At 36.7% G+C, this 23,254-nt stretch overlaps 1 protein-coding gene and 1 non-coding gene across 4 annotated transcripts in view; both read right to left on the bottom strand.

Annotated features, from left to right (window-relative positions):
* Nucleotides 1–4,087: 4,087 nt before the first annotated feature.
* Trnae-cuc (transfer RNA glutamic acid (anticodon CUC)) lies at nt 4,088–4,159 on the bottom strand. Its single transcript has one exon. It is a non-coding gene; the product is annotated as a tRNA-Glu (tRNA).
* Nucleotides 4,160–7,559: 3,400 nt separating this feature from the next.
* Nucleotides 7,560–23,254, bottom strand: part of LOC133522601 (protein Aster-B-like) — a 58,460-nt gene continuing 42,765 nt past the window's right edge. For all 3 annotated transcript variants that reach the window (XM_061857960.1, XM_061857961.1, XM_061857962.1), the window contains 8 exons: nt 22,227–22,386; nt 20,589–20,696; nt 18,973–19,086; nt 18,313–18,391; nt 17,185–17,313; nt 16,213–16,420; nt 14,524–14,653; nt 7,560–13,909 (listed from right to left, as the gene is read on the bottom strand). In XM_061857960.1, the coding sequence (XP_061713944.1) occupies nt 13,826–13,909; nt 14,524–14,653; nt 16,213–16,420; nt 17,185–17,313; nt 18,313–18,391; nt 18,973–19,086; nt 20,589–20,696; nt 22,227–22,386 (1,012 nt within the window). In that variant the 3' untranslated portion in view covers nt 7,560–13,825. The remainder of the gene's footprint in view (nt 13,910–14,523; nt 14,654–16,212; nt 16,421–17,184; nt 17,314–18,312; nt 18,392–18,972; nt 19,087–20,588; nt 20,697–22,226; nt 22,387–23,254) is intronic.

Genomic DNA, 23,254 nt, shown 5'->3' with positions numbered 1-23,254 from the left:
GGTTATGATGAGTAGTTTAGGAGTTCTGGTGACCAACTCCTGACTCCATCATGAGACCCTGGACCTCATCTAGATCTATGGTGCTCGTCAGGGCAAATCTTTTGAGCCCAAACACGATGGAATTATAATGAGTAGATTAGGAGTTCTAGTGACCAACTCCTGACTCCATCATGAGACCCTGGACTTTATCTAGATTGATGGTGCTCGTCAGGGCAAATCTATAGAGCTTAAACACGATGAGGTTATGATAAGTAGTTTAGGAGTTCTGGTGACCAACTCCTGACTCCATCATGAGACCCTGGACCTCATCTAGATCTATGGTGCTCGTCAGGGCAAATCTTTTGAGCCCAAACACGATGGAATTATAATGAGTAGATTAGGAGTTCTAGTGACCAACTCCTTACTCCATCATGAGACCCTGGACTTTTGATGGTGCTCGTCAGGGCAGATCTATAGAGCCCAAACACGATGAGGTTATGATGAGTAGTTTAGGAGTTCTGGTGACCAACTCCTGACTCCATCATGAGACCCTGGACCTCATCTAGATCTATGGTGCTCGTCAGGGCAAATCTTTTGAGTCCAAACACGATGGAATTATAATGAGTAGATTAGGAGTTCTAGTGACCAACTCCTTACTCCATCATGAGACCCTGGACTTTTGATGGTGCTCGTCAGGGCAAATCTATTGAGCCCAAACACGATGGAGTAATGATAAGTAGATTAAGAGTCCTGGTGACCAACTCCTGACTCCATCATGAGAGCCTGGACCTCATCTAGATCGATGGTGTTCGTCAGGGCAAATCTTTTGAGCCCAAACACGATGGGATTATAATGAGTAGATTAGGAGTTCTAGTGACCAACTCCTGACTCCATCATGAGAACTTGGACTTCATCCGGGTCAAAAATAATAATGCAAACCCTAACGTAATTTCAAGTAAAAATGCGTTTTTCAGAATATCGCCGCCAAATAACACTAGACCCTACTCATAGTGTTGTGTTCCTGCCGGTGAGTAAGGTTGCCAGAGCTCAACGAGGGGAGGGAGGGGGTTAGGGTCGGCAACGCGCATGTAACTCCTCTGGAGTTGCAGGCATACATAGGCTACGGATACTGCTTACCATCAGGCGGGCCGTAAGCTTGTTTGCCACCGACGTAGTATAAAAAAGGACCACTGAAAATCCATCGATAAGCGAGTCTGTTGTTAAGCATAGTGTAAAATAGTACATTACGATACAAGTGCGAAAAATAGGAAATTCGAAACGAGTGGCGATAAATTAAAACACGACCGAAGGGAGTGTTTTAAATCGACACGAGTTGCGAATTACCTATTCGCACATGTATCGTACAACGTTTTACAGTACATATGGCCCTTTAAATGTTCGACACAGTAACGTAATATGCTACTTCTCGCACTAGTGCTATAAAGTAGCCCCATATGTATTGTAAAATGAACTTTTATTAAGATTTTCTAATCGCAGTATATAGCACTTCTCGGAACTCCGTAGCTGATTACGAACACAACGAATGCCTTACAATCGAGCACAGGTCCGTCCTCTAAGCGCGCTCCGCGCGGACTGAGAGCGGGGCGTCGCTGCTGCGTGATTTATACGTGTTTTTAAAAAAATATAAATTTACGGCAATGTAGGTCCCATAGTTATGATTTTTTTTTATAGGTTAACATAAAGTTACAGTTTGCTATAATATTATTTTTAAAGCAAAATATGCGTACAATTTGCGGAAAAAAAATATAATAAAACCCTGTTTTCGCCAAAAAAATTAAGAAAACTCTGAAGGTATTTTATCAGTTTTTTCAAATGAATCTTCGATTGTTCATCATTCCAGCCCCTCGTACGAGATATGTTGAATCAAATTGTAGTCATTCATGTACCAAATGATTCTTGTTTACAGCAAAATTGAGAACCGAAACGCCACATCTCACTGCAAAATTTGGAAAGGACTCCCAAAAAAAACTCATTAAAAAAGAGGTTTAAAAGAGAAAATGAAAATTTGAACTGTTGGAGCCGCTAGTTTAGGAAACGATTATTTAAGTACGTTACCAGTTTTTGAATAAATACTAATAGTTACGTCGTAATCTTGAATGAAAAAGGAAGCATTTTACAAAATACGCTCGTCTGTAGGAATAAGGACTCTTAACCCTTTTCCAGACATAGTACGATTAGCGACCACATACGCGCCAATAGAATTTCAACTTTAGCATTCCTATTTAAGGTTCAAATTATTCATATTTGTCTTCAAAATGATTCATCAAAGCTGGATTAATTGGAATATATTTGTTTTTTTAGGAAAACCTTGATTGGTGCGGCCTGGAAAAGGGTAAACTGCCCCAATCTGAATTGCGGTGACCCATATACGGGGCACGGACAGTGAATGTTGATGTTGCTTAATCTGTGCCGAAAGAAGTCTTGGAATATAAGGAAACTAATACATTCTATGACTTCTCTTTCCGCACTCTGATAGTTCTGTTTGAACAGCCGCCGCCACGTTTAACGTTAATTCGTCCAAACAAAAATAGAAAACGTTTTTCCACTTCTAAATATTCTCCATATTTTTTTAGTATGTTATTGACACGATGAAAAACTAGGTTTTCCTTTGTTTTCAAAATTTGTAAAACAACTTTTTTTTTTATTTAAAAAAAAGCGACATCTATAAATCTAGCATATATTATGCTGAAGCTGAAGCGATCGACATCAAAATCAAAGGTAATTATTAAGATTTAGTTAGTGAAAACCGTTTACTCCCGAAATGGAATTTCATAGAAAAATTACAGTTACTTCGTTAGATTCAAAAAGCTATTCTTCCCTCTTAAGTATGCGTGGTTCAACTCGACCTGGATCTGGGCAAAGAGCATATATAATCACTACGTATAATAATGCATAATTTATAAATCTACATGTCACAAATTTAAAGCGGCGACAACTGGCCGGATCATTCATCGCCCCTCGCTATTGGTCAAACGCCGTTTTACATCTGTCAATTAGTAGTTTTATAGAATGACTCGTACATATCGCACGTAAAAATGCATAGAAGTTAGACCAAGCTAAGTTGGCAGCGATTTTAACAGCTGGACTGAATCTGTTACGTAAACGTCATAATTTTACAGAAGTTTGACGTTTAAACTAACCCTTGCACAGTCTATCAAAATCTAACTCTATTATCTATAGTAGTTTAATTTATTAGATACATTTTGAATCTTGATAAAACCAAAGAGAATTTGAAATAAAGATAGTTTATTACTCAAGTAGGCTAATTACAATGCGCTCATGAACGTAAAATAAAGCTACACCGGCTCTGACCCGAGAATTGAAAGATTGCTAATAGAGGTGGATTGTCGAAGAAACCTTTGTAGCCACAGTAAATATACTGCCATCTTTCGACACATGATTAAACCTTTTAGAACGCCATTTGACTTTAAACCTTATTCTTTCAGTGATATGTGTTAAATTTGTTAAATATCAAAAAGTGGCACCATCTAATAGATCAAAGGCCAAAGGTATGGCGCAATGGCGCCACCACCTTTAGCCGATGCCCGGTAAGATGGCGCCACTTTTTGATATTTAACACATATCAGTGAAGAATAAGAAGGATCAAAGTCAAATGGCGTTCGAAAAGTTTTAATCATGTGTCGAAAGATGGCAGTAAATTTACTGTGGATACAAATTTTTCTTTGACAATCCACCTATATTTCATTTCACATTATCTTTGACAATCCTCCTATATTTCATTTCACATTATCTTTGGTCGTATATATTTCGTCGTCTAGTAATGGGTCAATTTGCGTAACATTCGAAGTTTAGTTTTATTAAACTATAGCTTCTGCTGCGCGGGATGTTAATTGATAAAAACCACCCTTTGTTCTTCCTCAGGCCTCAATCTATCTCCATGCCGACAAAATTCTCGTACTAACGAGAAACATCACGGAAACGGAAGTCTAAAAAGAAAGATTTCTTCTAATGTTCAAAAAAATAAAATAAACCAAAAGTATGCAATTCATCATAAGTATCATAACGTGAAACGTGAGGCTTCTATTTGGTGAATAATTCATGAAAGTGAAAGCAAAAAAATAAACTATTCCGATACCGGGAATCGAACCCGAGCCTCCTGGGTGAGAGCCAGGTATCCTAGCCACTAGACCATATCGGATGTTATACGTGTAGCCGAAATTAATTACCGGTCTCAACAGGTTCTTGAACGTCAGACGGCAATGGAATATGCCGTGACCCGGACGCCAGGCGATCGCGATTACTTAAGCGAACTTGAACTTTAGTTACGGAGTCGCACGTAAATCCCTATTGCATTGGCGAAGCTGACGGCTGTGGCCGTCCTTGGCAAGGCTTTGACAGCCGGTTGTGGCGCTCAAAGGGATAATTAGAACTTGAACGAACTCGCATATTTACAATGTCAGCGATTTACATATTATACGTACATAGTGGACGTTGAGGTCACAGGGAATAATAACATTAATAACCCGCGAAAAAGAAGCATGCCTCAAGGTCTGTTTTTAGGATTCCATTCCGTACCCAAAGGGTAAAACGGGACCTTATTACTAAGACTCCGCTGTCCGTCCGTCTGTCTGAATGAACCGTGATAGCTAGACAGTTGAAATTTTCACAGATGTATTTCTGGTGCCGCTATAACAACAAATACTAAAAAGTACGGAACCCTCGTTGGGCGAGTCCGACTAGCACTTGTCCGGGTTTTTTTTATATAATGGCCTTTTGACCCGAGCCGCACAGGGATCTTACGCTCAATATCAGAACTAAAAGAAGCATTCCACATACCACAGACTGTCCCACACCATCGAATTTTATTTCGTGTAGTACCTAGAACTTTTCGATGTTTAAAGCCGATTTTTTTCTGGGCATGTTGGTGACCAATTTATTAATTGACTCAAAAATAAATTCTAATGCAAATCTTCACATAATTCGCGTTACGGGACAACGGTTACAACGGTACACCACTTAATGGAATGCTCTAAAACATTTTTCGTGTCAAATTCATTTTGTATAGGTACGAATACTAGTGCGAGATTGGAAAACGTAGGTTTATATTTAATTAGACAAGAAAATCAATGAAACAACGATATAAATTTCATTTAAAATATTTATTTACTCAATACTGAGAATAGAATTGCCTTAACGCAGCCATCACTATTTTACGGAATTTGTGCATTTCCGTCGACGCAATCTTCCAAAACCAATTGCAATTCAATCATGACAACCCACAATGAGATTGGCTACTCGAAAGGTTTAGAATTCTTGTTTTTTTTTTTTGGAATTTTATAGCCTGGATGATAGGCCTAGGGAATGCTAACCGGTTAACCGGTTACCCGGTAATTTGACCAATATTACAGCCGGTAAAATACCGGTAATTTCCAGCCGTAACCGGGAATTTACCGAACGTTGTATAGGCAAATAAAAATGTAACAACCTGTTGAATTGGCCCATCTATGTCTTCGTACTTACAAAAAAAAACAATTACTACGGTTTACGATTACGAAGAGACACTTAAAATACTTACTTTTCTGCATCTTATGATCTCGTCGGAGTAGGAACTAGGAAGCAATGTTTTGTGACAAATGAGTGGTCGCTAATCCCTCGTCCTTTCCCTTCTCGCCACCCCTACCCGATCCGCCTTACTATGTTCAGTGTCCTTTGTTTTAGTCTGTAGTGTCAGACAAGTGTGGAATGCGAAAGAACATTTTCTACCGCTGGTCACTTGTGTTCAAGATATCGTTCACGAATGTCTAAGCAACGTTCTATATTTTATATATAATTAACAGAATGATCTGATGATGACATGTTCCTGATTCCAACTCCTATCTTAAGAGCCCGGTAACGATTTTAGAGCAAAAATTTTAAATTGAAAGATTTAGTCGTTGGAATTGTACACCTTTTGTTACGTAATATCTAAATAACAAGTATTGGTTTCTATTAGCACGTTTTTTCATCTTGCCTTTTAATAATGAGGTCGCAAGCGCGCGTCCCCGGTAATAGGTGACGAGAAGGGATAATTTTTAAAAATTCATATAAGTTATGGTAGTAAATTATACAAAATGATGTATAAGAACAGTTTCAGCAAATGTTGTAGATTGTTTAAGTATCAAAATTACGTTGAAATTAAGTCAATTTTCAGAGAAATTGTCACTTGTTTTGAAGTAATTTCTGGAAAAAATTGATTTCGTCTAACTTTCATTTACACTACTTCAAATTTATAGTAACAAAAATGTAGTTTATTAAAGTTGAAGTACAGGATATGTGTAATACAAAATTACCATTTTTAGCAGTTCAAACTTAACGAAATTTACAAATAAGATCGACAAAATCACTGCTTTTCGCGCGTTTACCTAAACGTCCATCAGAAAAAAAATCATTACTAATTGAGTGAGTCTGTTTTAAAAAAAAAATATTATAATGAAAGATAACAAGACGTGCTAATAGAAACCAGTACTTGTTATTTTTAATAGTTAACAAAAGGTGTACAATTTCATGCGCTTAATCTATCAATTTGACATTTTTGCGACTAAAATCGATAACGGCCTCTTAAAGTGCAATTTTAAAGTAACTAGTGTGACGACTGTCACTCTTTAGTTATAATTTTTGTTACCCTTTGATTACTGCGATTTTTAAAGAATTAAAAAAGTTTAATGTTGCTTATTTAATGTACAAGTTCATTTCGCTTTGAAATGATACATGTTTGATTTTTTATTTAATATGATTAGTAAATATATCTTGTTTAATGTTTATAGTTTATTTTCATGATTTTGTTTTGTCGATGTTTCTATAACGTGCTGTTTATTACTTTTAAAGGTTACTGACGAAAATAAGGACACAATCAATAATAATGCAAAATCAATGTTTTTTATTTCATAAACGTATAACCGGTAATTTACCGGTTAACCGGTTAGTGGGACCTCGCGTCGGTAAATTACCGGTAATGAAAAACGCCCGGTTATTGCATTCCCTAGATAGGCCCCTTTAAACCAATCTCATAAATTCGAATTAGTCACTGGAAAAACCTATGTAGGCGATATCAATGCACCTTTGACAGGTGCCCACCCCATTGCGATTTGGCAAAAACGTTATCGTGCACGTTCTGCTGTATACTTCTTTTAAGGTGAATTTTAGTTTGTATTTTAAGTTAGTATAGTTTATATTTATTAAATTGTCAGTCGACCCAAATATAATAAAAAAACGCCCTGGATAAATTCTATATCTGTCGTAAACTGGGGCGTCTTAAGATAAAACGAGGCAACTTTGTCATACAAGTCGATGTTATTCAAAGTGACCCCAGTATAACGTTACGTTTCGTCTAGGAAGATTGCGTCAGCGGCATTCAATGCTTTCAATTGGCAAGGTGATCTCAAATGCACCGTTACAACTAATAGGAATCTACTCTTTGTCACTTCTAACAGTAATATATTAACCAAATATATTCTCAGATCTTTTATAATTTCTGGAATGGAATACAACTGAACTATATAACTACTTTGGATATAAATAAATAGGTTTAAATAAATGATAAATAATGATAATTGACATAATTTGTTTTTTTTTTTTTTTTTACAATAAAATAATTTAAACAAAAAGGAAAATAGGAAGGCTATTATCTTGGCAGCATAAAAGTAGACTAATGTTAACGTATGATTGTCACTGAAAACTTTCATATAAATGCAGTCTAATTTGGGAACGCCACCAGTAATGTAGGTAGGTTAGGTATATTTTAAAAAGCTTTCATAATGATTTCAGAATTAGACTGAAAGTATGAAAGGACCTGTACATTTTATGTACAAAGTTTGAATATATTTATGCCCCCAAGATAATAATTCTATTATAAGAAGCACCGCAGATGGTAAACAAACCGAATAACTACATTTTTACAATAAGAGATCGCAACCTATAATACAAAACTGAAAAATAACAGTTTACGCACAGGATATATTTTTTTATAATCATAATTTTATATAATACTCTTTACTGATTCTCCTAATAATGGTTCTGGATATCAATGTACTATAGCATCATTTAAAGGATATAATTCTCTATTTGGGCAGGTAGGCTATAGACTTATATTTGCTGAATTAAATTTATCTATTACATCTAAACCCTCATAACTTATGTATAGTTCACACTAGTTCAGTACTTGTAGTTTGTTGATATTGTAAGTAGCGACCGGTACTGACAAACTAGTGTAAAGTAGGCATTACCCCAGTTGACACGTACTCAAATTCAAAGCCGCGAGGCAAATATCTAAAATACTTTGGCAACCGATCGCGCAACAAAAACAATTTTTTTGCAAGGTGATATTTATACGTATTATTATAGTTCAGATTTTGATCAAAGTCACCCCTCATTTTATGTAATGTAACCCCGGGTTATGAGGTTTCAATTTTGTATAATAACAATATGTTGTATGGTCAACACATAAAAGATCTATAGATTAGTTAGAGGGTTCATGACTTTTATCAATGGATACATAATCAACAAATGATGATGAAGCGTTATATTGCGTTGGCGGTTGATCAAGTAAAAACATCAATAATGACAATTACATTTTGCTTCACTCCTCTAAAGTCTAATTTAAGGACGACACACCGAATTATCATTATTATTGCTAACATATTTTATAATAGTTTAATTTGGGCGCAAATTTAAAAATAGATTTCTAAGCTGAAAAATTCCTAAACGCATTAGATATAATGCAGTATGGTAAATCAGTTTAACCCTGCGTTTGTAACCGTAGCGGTAAAGGTCTGCAAACACATCTTGCCAAAGTTTCGCGATAACAAAAACAAGGTTAAAATGTGATGGTGCAAAGAAAAAGTCCCACTTAGTCTCCACTACAATCACAAATGATTTATCAGTAATAAGCCCAGTCACCGAAATGCAGCCACCTATTAAACCCAGTTACCATACATAAATGCCTATGTATCAAATAATTAAAATATTACAACAGCCACTTGACCTACACTTAAAATTAAATAAATTCCAAATTCATATAAATGCTTCATGTTACGCCATTACTACATTTATATGTTACGTTTATCGGGGCGAGTGTAAACGAGGGGTCAATGTAACAACTTTCACTCGAGTAATGAACATAGGTACGGTCAAGGAATTTAATTTCAGTACCATTTCGTACCTTGTCACAGTGACAAGGTACGAAATGGGTAGGAAATTAAATTCTTTGACTGTACCATTATAAAAATGTGACACAGGTAATACCTACTTAGGTATTGCAATTAGCTTACATTATATTTTTTCTTTAAATTGAGAAATTTTACGCCTATAATCAGGCTTACTCCGCACTCTAGTATGATTTAATAGTTTATTCAGATTGACCCCGCATCGATTTCATATTCGCCCGGATCAAACTTTAAATTAAGACAAGTATTACCACATCAAAAGCGTTCAATTGAGAAGCACTGCAACCCAGAGTGAGAAAAAAATAAGCCAAACGAAATTATAATGTCAGTTTCACAATGGCATGTCGAAGTCTTATTTTACACAAGTACATAGGAGTGGTCAGTTTTCAATGACATCGGAAAACTCCCTCACTTTGGACTTGTCATGACCTGGTTCGCTCTAGTTTTACTTCCTCGACTTAGAGCCAATTTTGACGGTGCGAGAACTCGCATGCGAATTTCATTAACATTGCGGTATTTGATCGGTCGGCTGATTTGGATGTAACCTCACGCAATGTAACTAAATTTGCATGCGAATTCCCGCGCCATCTAAATGAGCCCTTAGGAACTTTCATAAGCGATCAGGCATACTAGTACTAGGCCTATAATGGGAGTTTCACATTCTGGGCTTAAAAAGCAGTTGTCCATTCTCAATTGAACATCTGATATGCTAAGTTGATCTTAGGAGTTGGTTTTACTTTCTGTCGAATAAAAAACATTAATTAGTTTGTGTAAACCTTGTGATAACTTGAAAAGCGTTGAACCCCGCAAGAAATTCGTTCGATACATTTTGATCTTCTCTCATCTTTGTATTTTGGGACAACATTCAATAATTAATAACAAATTTAATTTGGTCTTAAACCCTCTGAAATTTAATAATTGTATTATTGTAATTTCTCGACATCTTCCCAGTTGTATATACATATAGAAACTAGCTAATCCGATCACAATAATAGACAAATAACTCGCGCGTCTTAATAGCTACATTTTTACGTATAAGATTGAAACTATGTCTATCACTTAGTCGTGTTTTTATATCCGATAAAAATGACGTTTCGATTAGTCTTTTTACTACCTAATAGTCCTGCTTTTCTACAGTCACCATCAGATATATTGGAGCGGCAAAGGTACTCAAAAATATCTGAAGATGAACTTTAATGTTTTGATAATAGAGGCTTTTTCAGATAATTGTAAACACCTTCGCCGCTCTGATGGCGTCTGTACTAAAATGATCGGTTTTAGTAGCTCTATCTGGCATATAAAACCACCGTTTGAATGACTTAAATCCTAAGATCAACTGAACATGAGGCAACTTAAGTAACTAAAAATAGTGTAAAACGCCGAAGTGCCACAGACGCTTGGCGCCGATACGTCGAAACTCGAAACGATACAACTACAGGATTAAAATTAAATGTATCTACTTATCACAGTGGGGATCTGTGAGGTTTTCGTCTAAATTATAGCTCGATATTACATTGATAAGAGTCCGCCTAACTTTGCACCTACTTGAACAGAACAAAGTGAGGGTGTGTCATGATAAACGATACGTTTTCATAGAAATTTGACATTCATGAGGACATTGACACACGTTGGCATTGCTAATGCCATGCAGAGCTAGCTTGGTCCGACTGTACACGTTCGTTTTAAACTTCTACTTTCGAGACATTATTGCATTGGCATCGTATCTACTTATATGGAATTCTTTTTTAATCCACTACTTCAGTAAGTATGTTTTTGTATTTATGGTGCCATATTTTAATCTAAAAATAATGTTATTCTAAGTAAGACTTCTGTATTCTACGTAAGAGAAGTCTTTTTATTGGCACCCAAGTCTTTTTACGAAAAAGTAGCATTTTCATTTCTCTTTTATCTCTACAACTAGGCCCTATCTCACAAATATTTTAATGTGTACAATTTTAGAAGATTATAAATTATTAGATTTAAATTTTTAGTTAGCATATTGTACAACATTTATTATATATACGCATTTTTTTCAAGTGTCAAAACGCAGTGCGTGATACCTCTAATGCTGTTAAACACGATTAAATATCGCAAAATTTACATTTTTATTGCCAAAGATCTTTTTTAACACAGATTAAACAAGAAAACTGATTTTATTATAGTTTCAATCTAGCCCCGTTTACCAAAGTCACCCCAGTTTACATTTACCTAGGTCACCTAGGACATAGGCAGACAATACCTATAGAGGTATTTATTTATTTATTCTATATAATCATAAAATGCCAATGTAACATCGAGCTATAAAGGGCTGCTACTGAAGGTTCTTTGGTGAATCCGGATTGCCGGACCCGGATTTTATTGCACACGGCTGGAAAACCTCTAGCAGATTACATAGTTATTTAATTAAGCTTAATAATAAAACTATAATGCGCTCGCATCAGATTGCTTTTGTACACACTTCCTTATTTAAATTAGAAACTAATTAAATCCATATTTTTTATTTATCACGTTTACCTAATGTCAACTAAAAGTATTTATTTATTTATATAATCTTTATTGCACATAAGAAAATACACTGTACAATAGGCGAACTTCATGCCGTAAGGCATTCTCTACCTGTCAACCTTTAGGCAAAGCAGATAAGTTGTAGGTATATATATATAAAAGTACCCACTTTCCAAGATTTAAGTGAATGCCAAATTGATCTTTATTATATTATATAATTTATTTATTTCTGTCAACGAAAATGTCGCCTTTTATTAGTTAGAAAGAGACAAAACTTAAAATATAACGTGCATTGTATGTTTTAAGTTTTTCCTAAGGTAATAAAATAAATATTTCACTGAACCTTTGAAAATGTAAGCTCGTTAGCTTCATATTAGCGTTTAACGCCATCTTTTGTTACACTTTAAGGTGTATTTTTTTTTTAATAATCCAAATTTCTACAAGCATTTATAATTATTAATCAAAAGATATACTGATACGGTACCGACAGCCAGAAAATCGTTAATGATTTATGAAACGTGAAGTTGATTTAATTATACTTAATATCGTTATCCAGGGTAGGCCAAACATTTTTGCACTTTTGAAACATTGACATAAATAAAACTATACACGATATTTTAAATTTCAAATGCATCCAATTTTTACTAAAATTTTGCATTTTTTTGCAGATGGAGATTTAATGCAGATGGATGAAATTCCATCATATGAGAGCGTCGTAGGCACTCCTGAAGTTGACTACATCAATTTTAGAAAACTTGCTGACACATGCTGCGGGGGTTCGCGGCTACCTCACCGTGAATGTTTTCTTTTAATTGGATATTTGTCATCAATTTATTTAGGTACACTCGACTCTTCAGATATCTCCACGGAAAAAAATCGTTACTTTTAATATTTAGTCGCTATTTCGATGAAATATACAAATGTAAAAAGCAATCGAGATCCGAGAGCATTATACAGCCAAGTGTAAAAATATGGGTGTACACATCTTACTCAAAAATATGTCCCATAGCATCTTATTCCAGTGTAATAAGAGCGTAGTACCATATTTATGAGACGATTTATTCGATACTTTTGCACTTGACTGTACGTGACAGTTTCAGACTAAATGTATATTGTCGGTTGTCTATAAAAGCAATTTCTAATTGCATCTTTATGTTACTATGGCTTTATTGACAATCGACAATGGTACCTTTTTCTTGTGAATGTCACATTTGTCTCCGCGCCGGCCGTAGCTGCAGCGTCGAAAACAATAGTAACCCACAATTGTGGATACACTACAAACATAAATTATTATGTTTCACATACTGTGACCAACACAATTCATTATAGTGGACTATACGACCAACATAAGTCGTTATGTTCCATATTGTATGACCAACATAATTCGTTATGTTCCATATTATATGACCAACATATTTTGTTATGTTCCACATACTGTGCCAACATAAGTCATTATATTACATTACCGACATAATTGACCACGTCCAAGGTATTATGGCTAAAATATTGAATGTATTTGTGATCATAATCAAGTCAAATCAAAACGACATTAAAATTTTGAACTTAGCTGGATAGGAAAAATGTATAGACTCTAAGCACGCTAACTTTGCACAAACTTCATATCACGTGATATCTCTATAAGCTCCATACTTGACGTAGCATTTTGCATGAAAACTTAGCGTGGCCCGACTCTAGGTACCTAATTTTGTCACAAAATATACAATATAACTTATATTGACCTCATTTTAATGAAAATTCAGTTTTCGACAGTCAACAATATGTCGGTACCAAAGCACTTATTCTTGTCAAAGGTTAGGATCAACATATTGATCATTTGACCAACACTGACTAATAGGCGAGTCATTGCCATATTGCATTAATCTTGGACAGTGTTGTACGAATCCAACCAATGTAGGACGAAGCCAACCGATGTAGAACGAGCCCAAGATAACTTTAGACGAATCCAAAACATTGTTGTACGAATCCAAGCCAACTTTGGACGAATTCGAGGCAACATTGGACGAATCCAAGCTAACGTTGGGAGAACTCAATACGATGTTGGACGAATCCATGTCAATGTTGGACGAATCCAAGTCAATGTTGAACGAATCCAACCCAATGTTGGACGAATCCCGGCCCATGTTGGGAGCGGTGGCCGCTCAGAGGTCAGTCCGCGGCGAGTCGTCGTCTTTTTCTAATGTCGGTTTGATCGTTTCTAGTAGGTTTTTGAGAGCTTGTTCCGTCTGTAACAATAATTTTAAAAACAACTTCATTTGTATTTTCATTAAGTCTAGTACGTCTATGTCATTGAATTAAAAATAAGTCTATCCCCACCATGTGGTTGGTAAAAATATTATCACATACGCACTAGGCGGTTGCGCTGCGGTGAATAGGTGCTAAATGTGTCTCGGGCCTGATCCGAGGTTTCGGTTTTGATAAGAATCGCTATAATATATTATGTGTCGACCGCGTCGAAACTAATGACATTGTACGTTTAAGTCGCGTTGGAACTAATTTCCTAAGTCATAGATGAACACTTCCAAAAACCATAAAAATAAACCTTGGAATTTGAGAGTTTATACCACATGAAATTATGTATTTTCATTGTCATAACACAGTCTTTGTTCTTTCAGTTTTTGTTGAACCTAATTCAAAAGCGAACCATCGATTATCCCTTCTCGGACTGCTTTAATAGGTGGTACAAATCTTAGGTACAACTCTGGCACGCGGCACACCGTCGCGGTTGTCAATTGCAAACACTTCCGTACCGGCCGAATATCAACCATTTATATGGTTAGAAAGAAAGGCACTCATTTTGATATAGAGTGAGCCATTTTGTTTGTTCCCTGCAGCTGACCTGCGCGAGGTGATGCCTGGCGGCGTCGAGCGCGCGGCGCCAGGCGAGCAGCTGGCCGCGCTGGCGCCGCGCGTGCGTCTCCAGCAGCGCCGACCAGTCCGCTAGTTGCGCGCCAGTCAGAGAATTTATTCTGCAAATAAATAACGAAATTCTGGAAGAAATCCCTTAATATATTATATAGGGATAAGTTCGCCTTTGTACTGCTTATCCTGTGCCATATTTATATTTTGTCTTTTGTATAGTAAAGAGTTTATACATATACCTACATACATACGATATTGTCAACACAACGGGAACTGTTATTCATCACCGTCATACTCATATCCTATTGGCGTCTGGCGAGTATTATTTGGTTTGACTTTTAGAAAATGCGAGGACAAGTAAACCTTTCTATAAGTCGATGTCGACAAAATTATGACGTAAGACAGTAAAGTAATCTAATTTTTAAATACAGTCAACCGACTTGATTTCTGAGACATTTTATACCTCAGAAGGCGTACTGTCTCCAATACATAACGTGGTCCCATCCGGCTGCATAGTCGATTCTATCCTATTATGAATAAATATAAGTCGTTTAGCGATATCCCATCGTTTTGCAGGACGCATCAAACACGACTCGTACTTAGGTTGGGGTTCGATTTTCACATATGACAGCATGATGAGGTAAGAAGATAGCATCTTTACGTTTGTTGTCAAGTTCGGTTAGAGGTATAACTAAGCCTTAAGTGTTTAAATATCTATCTTGTAGTTCCGCGCCGTCCATAGTCTTCGGCGTAGAAAATCGTAGTCTAGAGTAGAGCAGAGCGTTGAGCAGCAGTAGTATTTAATACCAGTATCCCGACAAGCCAGGAACTGTTTCACGCTGCCGGTACTTTATTACTTACCTATATCTAAGCTTGATGTTTAAATACCATGTCTTATAGTTGGAGTTAATAGCCGTCGTTCAGCTAAATCTCATTATATTTGCAAGATGCATCAGACACGACTCGTACTTTGGTTGTGGTTTGATTTTCAAATATGACAGCGTGATGAGGTAAAAGAAGAAACCTTCAATTGACAACATTTCAAAATTTTCAATATCCCTAAATCGAAAACCATTTCGAGAGGGGCTCCTGTAGATTACAAAAAAATAAATGTTATATATTTTTTACGAATTTTTGTATTCAAAAATCTCTAAAAATAGTTAAAACGGAAATTGACGTCACCCAGCGCCTTCAGTTCTGCCACTACAAGCAAAAAAATGACTTCCGATTGGGTTGACATTGTCATTGAAAACGGGATGAAAACCATCGTTTGACTTGAGTTTTGACGTTTGTGACACTTGTTAATTTGTGATTTTATTTTTAACGTTTGAGGTTATGTCACTCGCACTGTTGTCTATGCTCAAACGTAAATTAATTCAACGTTTTTTCCAGTGTATGAAACAGATCCGTGACGTCACGATTATCACAAATGACGTTTGTTACATACGCCCTTTTGTTTCAAGTAACAATATAAATAGATTTTATGACCAAAATATAACACTTACGCAAAATAAAAAAAATACGGGTACCTTAATTTAGTGCGTTCTTTCGATGTAGACAATAAAAAGTAGCACTTAAAAATATGGAATGTTGTCAATTCTTCACGTTTGTTGTCAAGCTCAGTTAGTTAGTTAGGCATAACTAAGCCTTAAGTGTTTATTGTTACCTATCTTGTAGTTCCGCGGCGTCCAGAGCCTTCGGTGCGGAATAGTAGAGTCTGTAGTAGAGCAGAGCGTTGAGCAGCAGTAGTAACACCAGTATCCCGACGAGCCAGGAACTGTTCTGTCCCGCTGGTCGGGATACGCTGGCTCGGGGGGCTAAGACAGCCGCAGTTGGTTTTACTACTGAGGCTGCGGCCGCTTCTTGTGATGATGCTGGAAAAATAGTAGATTGTGTAACGAGAGCGTAAATAAACTAAGTTTATACGATGTAAATTGACATTTGTGTCAAAATAAAGTGCGTAATTATACAAAATTTGCGGCTCTATCATATCATACCTGTTTATTTTGTTTGATAAAACCTTTTAAGAGACCAACCTAGGTGTAAGTTTGTACTTACACCTAGGTTTGTTTTATGGTTTGTGCCGTACATAATGTTTCTCACAAAATTAGATTTTTAAAGTGTAATATTTCATAATACATTTTATATTTGTCTACAAATATAGTCCATACTGATTGAAGAAAAAAATTACACCAACGACTAAAAGCTATAAAGTAGATGATTTGACCAAAATCGAAAGGAATTGTTGACATCTCATCATCGACTTAGGGACCTATATCCAATAAATAGTGTTCCGTCTGACATTAATCATATGAATGATAGATGAGATTCGGCCAAGACCGGGTCAAGCAGCAGTAGCTAATCAGTGGATGATAAAAGGATTAACCGATAATACACCTGTCTGTCCCCTCATACGTCTCCTTTTCCACTTGTTGGGCATCGTACGAAGTCGTCTAGACCCGACATTGTGTTCTACACTGAAATACGTAATAGTGTTACATTATACATACCTCTCTGCCTCCTCGTACGTTATCCTTTCTGCTTGTTGGGCTGCGCGCTCTCCGCTTCGGAAAGAAGTCTCGCTTCTACCCGACGTTGTGTTCCACACTGAAATACATAGTGTTATAGACAGACATACCTGTCTGCCTCCGCGTGCGCCTCCCTTTCCGCTTGGCGGGCTGCGCGCCCTCCGCCTCGGCGAGCAGCCTCGCCTCTAGGAGCCGCGCGAAGTCGTCTAGACCCGACATTGTGTTCTTTTCCAGGAATGCTGGTAACATAACGTTATATTTTACAAGCTTTTATTTAGCATGCAATGTAAGTTTGTTCGGGTCAAATCTTGTGTAAGTTGGGTATCAATGCTATATTATGGAACCATCGAGCCGATCTGATGAACACAGGAGGTGGCCATAGGAATTCTCTGATAAAACAAAGCAACCTAATCGTGTTTGGGTTTGTCAGAATTGTTTAGATGAGTATTAGTTGTCTGTTGAAAGAAAAGTACAGTCAGGAACAAAAGCTTGTATTAAAAATTTAATTCATGCCGAAAAACTTTATTAGACATGTACAGATGAATTTTACCCGTATCTGAAGTTATGGTAAACAATAAGCAGTAAGGCTATCACTATAAGTTTAGTCCTGTATTTTCTGGGTTATTTAAACGGTTAGAAATATTAATATTAGGACAGACATTATCTTCGTTTTTTATTCCATTCTCTATCCGTATTTGGCCAAGATGACAATCTTATAGTTAGACCAAACAAACTGGGCAAGTGTTATTTTAAAAAGACAACCGTCTATGAAATTATGACGTATAATTAACACATGCACAATCTGTATTGTCAAAATTATCTTGGTCTAACTATCGACATAAGCCAATCGAAAGAAAAATAGGGATGACATACGATTATTTACATAACAAATTTCAGGCATTTTCTATAAACGTTTGACTAGATCTCCTTAAGGGCTTCGATGGTCGGCTCTTTATCATTTGTCACCATGCCTGTAACGTTCTAATAAGTATGTAAGCGCGAAAGTGACGGGCATAGTTACAAGTGATAAAAATGGAACCATGCTGCCACCGCTGTTGTGTGCCACGCCTTGACTCGTAAGGTCATGTGATTAAAGGTTAGATTTGACAAAACTGCGCGTCATCATGGATGACACGAACTATATAAGTAAAATTGCACCTATGTGTGGGTGACCTCGCGCGCTATGTAAACGCTTCATAATGCGGTGTCTGTGTAGTCTGTGACATGGGCATTCTTACCTTTAACCATGGGCCACATGGTCTTTTTATACCGCACTTGCGCGAAAAGCTGCAAGCTTGTGGAATTTTCTGCTACCCGCTGCAATAAATAAATGAATGTTAGCCTCGTGCCGCCCAATGTACATTAGGATGTACACTCCGTTTCGATGGAATATCAACCTTCATTAAAAAATTTGCGTCAAAAAAAATTTTTTTCTACCTTTTTCCCAATCAGAGCACGATACCCAATATTCTCTTACGCATTCCCACTATTTTTGTTACAACCTCTATAAAAACTCAAGAACAAATATTTGTGATAAACACACAAATGAATGCCCTTATCAGGATTCGAACCCGGGACCTGCTACCAAAAAGAATTAATTGTAATAGAGAGGTAAAGTCTAAGAAAAAAACGTGCTCCATAGTCTGACCTCCAAAACAGATGGCGTTGTGCCATGTGTTTTTCGGTCACTGAATTATCAAACGTCAACTTTTGACAAAGAGTTACCTCAAAATGTAACGAGCTGTACAGCGCCATCTCGTTTACCTGTCAAATTCGAAGCACGGAATTATCTTAGATTTTACACACATTACCCACTCAATACCGCTGTATATCGTTGTTGCTACGTAGGGTCACTTACCGGGTAGGCTGTGGTGATATAACTCTCAATGAATAGTTACCTGCAAGCAATAGTGGACTTCAACGGTAAAGTAGTCCGCGTACGGTATGCCCGCGTTCTCTGTCGTGCAGTCGATGGAATATAGGTGTCCGGGACACGAACATTTGTTCATTACCTGGGAAATAAACATTTATAATCTATACCCCTCGCGTCAAATGACAGTCTCTCTGACAATACCTTCAAGACTCTTTTGATTGAGCTTAATTAAAAAAAAAATAGCTGAAGAACAAATAGAAGAACAACTTAAAGAGCCTATAAAGTGTCCCACTGCTGGGCAAAGGCCTCCCCCCTAGATTTCCAATCTTCCCAGCAATGTGTCCAGGTCGTCCGGCCATCTCCTCTTAGGCCGACCAGGCCGGCGTTTACGTTGTGGCGCCCACTCCGTGGCTAGTCTAGCCCACGTCTGTGGGTGCATTCGTCGTACATGGCTGCCCAGTCCCACTTTAGCCTGGCGGTTTTGACCCCAACGTCGACGATGCCTGTTTTGGTGCGCAACGTAGTGTTTCGCATCGGGTCAATCCTTTTCACCCCAAGCATGTTGCGCTCCATGGCTCTTTGGCAAACCTTCAGTTTGGTCTTTTGTAACTCGGTAAGGGACCACGTTTGAGCACCGTAAGTGAGGATTGGCAGTATGCACATGTCGACGAGCCTCCGCTTAAGAGCTAATGGTAGGTCTCCCTTCAGTAGCTTTTAATACTTAAATTTTCTAAATAATATAATGTGTTAAACTTCTAAAAGAAATCTACAAACGTTTTACGTGACAGCTACTCCAAATAAAAAATAAGAAGGAAGAATAACTTTGTGATTCGAACGAAATAACGGTACTTTTTCTACAAAATTCCATTTCGGGAGAAAAGGGTTCCTACTAACTAAATCTTAACAAATCACTTTGATTTTGATGTCTATCACTTCAGCATAATATATTCTAAGTTTATAAGTTTTGCCTTAATTTTTTTTTGTATCGCAATTTTTTTAAAGGAAAATCTATAAACTTAGTTTTTCATTGTGTCAATAACATATTAACCAAAGAGAATTTGAAATTGTAGTGGATTGTCAAAGAAAATTTTGTAGTCACAGTAAATTTACTGCCATTTTTCGACAAATGATTAAAACTTTTAGAACGCCATTTGACATTGATCGTTATTCTTTCACTAATATGTGTTATTTTTATTTATTTTTTATTTTATTTATTACAGATAAATCACAATTACAGAATATTTGATCAAAAAGTATCGTTAAACCACAATGGTTTGTCTCGATACTCCTTTTTAATATTAAAAATCAAAAGTGGCGCCATCTTACCGGGATTCGGCTAAAGGTTGTGGCGCCATCGCTCGAAACGATGCCGCCATACTTTTGGCCTTTGCTCTATTAGATGGCGCCGCTTTTTGATGTTTAACAAAATAACACATATCATTTAAATAATAAGGATCAAAGTCAAATGGCGTTCTAAAAGCTTAATCATGTGTCGAAAGATGGCAGTAAATTTACTGTGGCCACAAAGTTTTTAACAATTCACCTCTATTTTTAATTCTTTTTGCTATAACTCAATTGGTAAATGGACTTGCCTTGTCACAATTTGATCTAATGGATAGAAATGAAGAAGTCGGTACTTACTTGTGTCTCAGTAACATGCACCTCCTTAGGTCCGATGGGCCCAGAAGTCAGCCCTAATGTGTAACTAACTTGCCGGCATTTTAGGCCTGCCGCTGGTTGCCAAGGAGCCTGAGAACAAACAACATTATTACATTTTTTTTTTTAAGTGAAGCGGTGGTGGCCGAGTGGATATGACGTCCGACCTTCAATCCGGAGGTCGCGGGTTCAAATCCTGGCTCGTACCAATGAGTTTTTCGGAACTTATGTACGAAATATCATTTGATATTTACCACTAGCTTTTCGGTTAAGGAAAACATCGTGAGGAAACCTGCATGCATCTGCGAAGAAATTCAAAGGTGTATGTGAAGTCCCCAATCCGCATTGGGCTAGCGTGGGGACTATAGCCCGAGCCCTCTCGCGCATGAGAGGAGGCCTGTGCCCAGCAGTGGGACGTATATAGGCTGAATTATTATTATTATAACATATAAGTATTAATGTATAAAGACAGGGAACCAGTGATTGCATGAGTGACACGACCGAAGTGAGGCCGTTTAGTAAGGTAACACAATAATTTCTATTCCGGCCGAGGTCGCTATAGTGCTATTCTCAAAAAATAGAAGGAAGGTATGAACCAGTTCCCGATGAAGCTGACTTTTGGCGTACATTATGTAAGACAGGTGAGAATACAGCTCATACTCATAATCTTTATTGCATATCACATTGTATCTAAACCTATTACATAGAATTGTATCGAGTTTTTGTACAAGATATTATATAATTATTATTTATTGTATAGGTACTTTGATAATTTCAATTTATGGTCGTTAAAAAAATCATTTATTGTATAATAAGCTTTTTTCATGAGATGGTCTTTTAGTTTTTTAAAGAATTTATTGTCGAACTTCGTGTTATTTCTTTCGTTACTGATTTTGTTGAATATTTTTATTGCCATAGAGTTAGGAGGACTTTTTGAATGTAGTTTTAGTTTTGAAGTTTTAAAGCTATGTTTCTGTCGCGCTGCGGTGGGCGGGAGTGCGTGCGTGCGATAAGGACAACTGCAGCTCGGACTAAAATTCCCACGCAAAAAACTTAAAAATCGAGGTTTTGCTCTCTCTGCTTCCTCCTCCAAAACGCACCCAATCATTATGAAATTTTGGAAACTGCAAGAGGAAGAAATAATCTAAGCCGCTATGTTTTAATTTTTTGAATATTTGTTGTCCTAATTGTATTGGTTGGCTGGCCAAAGGTTGACTGGTAGAGAATGCCTCATGGCATTAAGTCCGCCTTTTGTACTATAAGGTTTTCTTTTGTGCAATAAAGATTAAATACTGCACTTTTTGTGCAGCCAATTCAATTGAGCCGTTTTTGCGATTTTCGAGGCGCTGTAAGTTTCTTCAAAATAAAATAATCCACGAAATCAAAACACAGCGGCAAAAATATTGATGATATTAATCTTATTTGAAAAAATCATTGCTCTTGGTAAAAAACCCAGGGAGGAAACAGTCGTTTGTATGGAAAATCGCAACTAGGAATTCCTCCTAAGCGTCTATGGCGCTTAAGACTATTGTGTTTGCTGTGATTTAGTTTCTGAACTTCTTTTTACTAAGCTTATCCCGAGGTCTACAGCTCACAGAACCTTATATTTGGGTTGTAAATTACCTGAACGTAATCAGTAGTGCCTCTCGCAGCCAGCAGTTCCAGGTTGAACTTGGAGTTGGTGAAGATCATTGTGAACATCTGGTCGATGGGGAACGGGAACTCTTGACGGAGTAACACTTTGCCGGTGTGGGCGTTATTGCATTTCTCTGCGCCACCACCACTGAAAACAAATAACTAATACATATTTGGGGGCAATTTTATATAGATTAACCTAGTCCCAGGCTAAGCAAACCTTGTACAGTCAGCATCAAAAGTAGCGGATGAAACAACGCGCCAAAAGTATCTGATATTCCGATATAACTTTTCCTAATATAGATAAATTTCTAAAATTCGCGCTCAAAAGTATATCTTTTACAGTCTTAGTTGTTCTATATTAAAGACATCACTTTTAAGCCGTTACAGAATCTACATACTTATGAAACGTTATTTGATCCACTACTATGCTTACCAAAGAGAATTTGAAATAGAGGTGGATTGTCAAAGTAAACTTTGTAGCCACAGTGAATTTACTGCCATCTTTCGACACATGATTAAAACTTTTAGAACGCCATTTGACTTTGATCCTTATTTATTTCCCGCCACTTTTTGATAATTAACAAAAAAAAAAAATATTCTGCAAGTAGGCCTCAAGGGGTCTTTTACAAGTCAATACAACATTTATAGTAACATCATATAGTGACATGAAAAATACATAACAACATTTATAAATACAACAGCCAATACCTGGGTAAACATTACATTATAATAATCTTAAAATAAATAATTACTACAATACAATAGAGATGTATAGTCTCTATGGTTAAAAATACATTAAATCTGGAGATGTAAAAGGTCCCCAATGTCAGAGTACTAATACTAATAAAATTTGGAGGTGTAAAGTCTCTCCAAGTGTCAAAATAAAATTTATAATAAATAAATAAACCGCGTCTGGACTGTTAAACTAGCTACTAACAAATTGAACACATATCAGTGAAAGAATAAGGATCAAAGTCAAATGGCGTTCTAAAAGTTTTAATTATGTGTCGAAA

Source organism: Cydia pomonella, chromosome 11 (assembly GCF_033807575.1).
Source record: "Cydia pomonella isolate Wapato2018A chromosome 11, ilCydPomo1, whole genome shotgun sequence".
NCBI lineage: Eukaryota > Metazoa > Arthropoda > Insecta > Lepidoptera > Tortricidae > Cydia > Cydia pomonella.
The sequence above is the reverse complement of the archived record's forward strand: the minus strand, read 5'-3'. Positions and strand labels throughout refer to the sequence as shown.